The sequence below is a fragment of the Poromitra crassiceps genome, assembly GCF_964638095.1.
Source record: "Poromitra crassiceps genome assembly, chromosome: 25".
NCBI classification, from domain to species: Eukaryota; Metazoa; Chordata; class Actinopteri; order Beryciformes; family Melamphaidae; genus Poromitra; species Poromitra crassiceps.
In genome coordinates, this window is record NC_139649.1 from 1,167,960 (window position 1) to 1,173,283 (window position 5,324).

At 45.4% G+C, this 5,324-nt stretch overlaps 1 protein-coding gene across 1 annotated transcript in view; it reads left to right on the forward strand.

Moving 5' to 3' along the window:
* Positions 1 to 2,238: 2,238 nt before the first annotated feature.
* efcc1 (EF-hand and coiled-coil domain containing 1) overlaps positions 2,239 to 5,324 on the forward strand; it is a gene marked incomplete at both ends in the record, with an annotated part of 38,750 nt that continues 35,664 nt past the window's right edge. Inside the window, 2 exons of the mRNA XM_083660977.1 lie at positions 2,239 to 2,931; positions 3,736 to 4,148. Coding sequence (XP_083517103.1) covers positions 2,239 to 2,931; positions 3,736 to 4,148 — 1,106 coding nt within the window. The remainder of the gene's footprint in view (positions 2,932 to 3,735; positions 4,149 to 5,324) is intronic.

The window sequence follows — 5,324 nt, forward strand, 5'->3', positions numbered from 1 at the left end:
ATCATCAGGTGGCAGGTTACCTTCGACTCATATTCTTTGTATATTTTTGCTGCTGGTCCAAACATCACTAGGTCCACTTTGACAGTCTCTGTGTCCCCTGGCAGCAGCTTGTATTCAATATGATAGTAGCTTTGAGCTTTGGGGGCTTCCACCAGAACACTGCATGGGACTTTCTTCAGTGTTTTCTTGGCTTTCACAGCAGCGACATGGATCTCCTCCTCTTCTCCTAAAAAAAGAGAATATATCTTTGTGAATGAGATTGAGGATGAAAGCAAAGCTCTAATGTCTGTTGCTAGCCTATTATTAAGAATATCAGTCATTCAGTACACTGACCCTGACAGTGATGTTGCCCACACCCAGATCCTGCGCTTAACAGTCAAACTTGTGTTTGTTGATCATACATGAAATATGGAAATTACCTCTTGGAACAGCTATTGCAATGTAAACTGTCCATGTGACGTTATAGGAGCCATCATCGATGTGTGTGCCGAGTTCCTCAACAGGTGAACTTGTGACAGGTGGACTCGATCCACTTGCCAAGTCCTGCTGCACATATGGCAGTTCAGCCTGAGAGGGAATGATAGCTTCTTGTCCTTTAGCAGAAACACCGCTCTCTGTGTCACCTCCAATACCTTCAATATCACCATCTGAGATGCTTGTCCTGGGGTCTGATTCCACTGCAATGGTTTCCATAGAGATCACTATATGAAAAAGATAGGGGGAAAAGGCATGCCATGACTTCTTTTAGATACAACCATATAGGCTATTCTGAATTCATTTTACAGCGATTATTCACAACTGGGACAGAATGTGTCCAAGAAAAAAGTTGATTTCATGAATGATGAAAAAAGGATTACAATTTTCCAACAGGGAATTTATGAGCTGCATTTCCCCCCTCACAATATTTGAAGTCTATCCCACACATAAAAAGTGAAAGTATTCATAGATATTGCAATTGAATATGAGATGAGCTGAGTTTCAAGTTTGTGTTTCACACCATAACACACATCACATTTCTTTCTGTGTGCCCACCTTGAGTCCTGTTTGTCTGTAATGTTCAAAGTCTTCCTGAACTGGACAATTCAGTTGTGAACGGTGACGCATAGTTCCAGGATTGTCTGTTAACTGTTGAATCCACTCTTTAAACTCCTGAATAAAATGTTGAAGTGGTTCAGGCTGTCACTCGGAATGCAACGCGTCGCCATAGCAACCACTGTCCCAAGAGGAAGTGAGGTATTGTATGCATGGTTTGCTGCCTTCAGGTACTGTTGGAGATAGCAGGAGTACCCTCGACTTGACCAGTGTTTAAATTCATCAGGGGAAATTGGATGTTTTTTTGACGTTTTTCTATTCATTATTTATTGACAACGCGAGTATTCATAAATATCATGCCCTAAATCAAAACCATTCCGCCTTGATTTTATTAATTGCCTGACTAACAGTTATGTAATGTTCATTGAGCAATTTGGAGAGAGGAACGTACGATGAGCACTTGAAGGTAGCATAGTGGTTTCGCCGTATGTGACGCTAAACTTCATGTAAACTTCCCATTACTTTTGGAAATGTAGTAGACGACCTACCATGCCTACAAGCTCTATGTATGCACATTGCAACTGCATGGTCTGAAAAGCAGACAGACAGACCATCGAACAAGGCTATTAACTATTAATTGAGATGAGGAAAAAAGATAGATCGATAGATTCGCATTTAAGGCGAAATGTGCATGTTGTGACCACTGAGAGATAGGCTATATGTCGATGGTTGTTGTGACTCATGTGGGCATAGGCTATAAAGAAACGTGTGCAAATAGGGCAAACTGCAAAAAAGCCTGCATCAAATAGATTTGTGCCAGAGAAAAAAATGTTTCATTCCAGCTTACAGACCATGCTTAAAAAATAAGGCAAATTACATCTAACAAGATGAATGACAAAAGTAACGTGGAGCAAATAGCTGTGGTTTATACACCTGGTGGCAATTATGGCTCGTGCAAACAACGTTCGAGACCGTTATGTCTCTGTGTTATTGAATTCTGGATAGCACCCCTACATTTGGATTTGGGGGGGCAGTGCTAAAATTCAAATGTGCACGAGTCCGTGCCCAGCACACGCCTCGTTTCAGTTCAGTCTGTTCAGAGTGCTGCTGGGGGGATGGAGGAGACGACACGGTTTAGTTGAAAAGAAAGGGGACCCGTCATGATAAGTTTGCAGAGGTAAAATAGGATGTTGCTAATTGGAAATCATGGATAAAGCAGACTTCAATGATCCATACGGGAGGCCAGCGCGCAGGACACAATGGATAGTCAGCACTCTGGCGTACCACTACGGCCTGGACCGGGGAGTGGAGAACGAAATCATCGTTTTGGCCACCGGGCTGGATCAGTACCTACAGGAGATCTTCCATCACATGGACTACCAAGGAGGCGGAAAGATCCCCGTGGAGGACTTCAACATCTTGTGCGAAATCCTGGGCTTGAACAACAAAGATCTGGAAGACTCTGAGTGCGCCACGGAACTTCTGGACAATTTACCCGGCGGGGGCGAGTTCACCTTCAGACAGTTCCACGCCAAGCTGTGCGGCCACTTCAGCGCCGAGGCGGGCTGCCAGTATGAGAACGGCCGGCTGCTGGTGGGGAAGGACAGCGAGCACATCGAGACCCAGATCCGCCTGAGGAGCCCTCTGAGGCGGCGAGAGAAGCTGCTGCTGTCCGGGGGAGGCGCCGGGGGGAGCACAGGCGGCTCGGAGGTGGAGCACCACGTCTCCGGCTGCAGGCACGGCTCCTGCACCCGGGAGTGCTACGAGGAGATCGTCGCGCTGGAAGAGGCCGAGGACAGAGTGGCCAAGCTGGAGGACGAGAACGCCAGTCTGCGGGAGCTGATCGAGGACATGCGCGCTGCGCTCCAGAGCAGCGACGCCCGCTGCCTGGCTCTGCAGGTGAGGCTGCTGCTGCCTGGCCATGCTGCCGTGGCATAACCTCCAGTCATATTCATGTGATTCACATGGCAGGGGAATGCCAATATGGGATTATGTTGTGCAAATGTCACAGCAAAAATAAGTACAGGAATATTATAGGGATATAGAATATTCTATACGGCGATAAGTCCCTATTGGGTTATTACCGGTATAGGAATATTATAGTGATACCATAGCATAGGAGATGAAAAATATACCATCAAGTAATATATAATAGCCTATGAGGATACTGTAAACTCATTGAGTAACCATACACCAGTGGTGATCAAAGTGGGGTCTGGGGCCCCTCAGGGATCCTTGAGGGGGTTCCAGGTGGTCCCCAGCAAAAAAAAAGGGGGATCATTTATTTTCACTATAATTCCATCCATAAGTAACACAATGACAGAATGTGTGGCTGTTTTGGTCATGGGTTTCATACACTTTCTGTAATAAAACATCTAAAAGCAAAACATAGTATCAGATGGGGGACCCTGGGACAAAATCTTATCAACTGGGGGTCCGTGGTATAATTTGTGTCAGTTTAGGGCCGGGGTCCTTGACGTGAAAAAGTTTGAGAACCACTGCCATAAACCATAAGTCCCTGTAGGAATATAAAAGGAACAGGCGTGCTATAATTCTAGGCTCCCTGACAAGATGTGGTGTGTGCCCCCCCCCCCCCCCCCCCCCGTAAGTTCTCTCTCCAGTGATTTTTCATTAGGGCATATCTTCCATAACCTGGTTTCTGATGCAGCTCCTATCTTGTCACCCCGCTGCTCTTTACTTCAGGTAGGACTGTGGAAAAGCCACTCCAAACATAAACCAGAGGAAGGCTGCTTCATCGCCCACCAGAAGCAAGGTGCCCAGAAAAGCATACGCGACGCGAAAAGCAGTGCCTACAGCGACCTGCAGAGTCTGCAGAGCATCATCCACGAGATAGAACTGCTGCGTGGCTCCAGGGACCGGCAGGTGGAGGAAGCTGTGCTCTCTAAGCAGAGACTGGAGCAGGAGCTGAGGAGCTCCAAAGAGGCTGTGGGGGCTCTGAAGAGAGAGCAGGTGGGGATGAGGAGGAAGGTGGAGGAGGCCAGGCAGGCGCTGCTCAGCGGCCTGGGCAAGGTCAAGGAACTGGAGTCCAAAGCCAGTCACGTGCCAGCGCTGCAGAGACACGTCCTCCAGCTAGAGTCAGAGATCCTCTACTACAGGTATGAACGTCAGGTGTTCGCTTCACTTGGCTTTACATGTAGTGTTTTAACATGATGTGATACATCTTCACCACATTCATTTTGAGACATTTGGTAAAATGATGGTACACAAACGAGACCATCGCTGAGAAGATTGGCAGCCTCTACTGGCCTCTATACTGTATTTTACATTGGTCGGCAACCTATACATGCACTGGACCAGTAGTTCTCAAAGTGCGGTCCAGAGACTTCCAGGTGGTCCCCAGCAAAAATAAATCCAATGGCTGCAGATGAGATTTATTAACATAATTCTGCCTTTTATTTAGTTTTTCGTTTAGTTTTTCTTTGAGATCCTTTGGGGCCGGATTGAGATGGGGCCAGGTCCGGCCCTGGGGCCGAAATTTGCCCATTTTATGCATTAACATGATCCAGCTTTAGGATGATTGTAGCAAAAACTGAAGCGTTGTGGACTGCAGGACTCAAAGTATGACAAAAGTAAGATGCTTATCACCCCTACCTATGATCTTCAAAACTATATTTAGTGTTCGATTTCACAATAATCTTTACACCTGAATGAAAGCCAAGGCTACAAAAATCTGGCGAAACCCCAAAACAGCCGAAATCAATATTTCTAATCAAATCACATGACGCAGGTCACATTTTGTCTAATCTGATTCATCCCTCTTTTAGTTTTGTCAACATGCTCTTCTGGGAGACAGTCCACTTCTCATGTTCCAAATCTTTAATCTTGTGCCACACTTTTGTCATTAGGAACCTAAAAGGTTAATAATCTTAACCGCTAACAAATTAATTGTTTTTTTGCGCTAGGATAGAAAAAGACATAGGCTAATGTTGAACTTTGCGTTACAAACATGCAGTCTTTTAAAGCTTAAAACAATATGCCCAACTATAATCTTTTACAGTCATAAGCAAAGAAATATCACAAAATAATCACAACATACTGAAGAAAGACAAGAAGCTCCAAAGTGTAAGAATTTCGCCACAAATATCACAACTACGGTTCTTTGTCTGTTTGTGTCCGCCGAGCTCCATTGGCAAAACGGCGAGTTTTAACAAACTGCTGTATTTAGTGTTTTTAATAGTTCTTCTAATTACCCGAGAGCGAGGAAGCATCGACCGCCCCTAAATGCAGCCAAATACCCGTATGTATGTCTGAAAGAATTAATTTGGATTGAC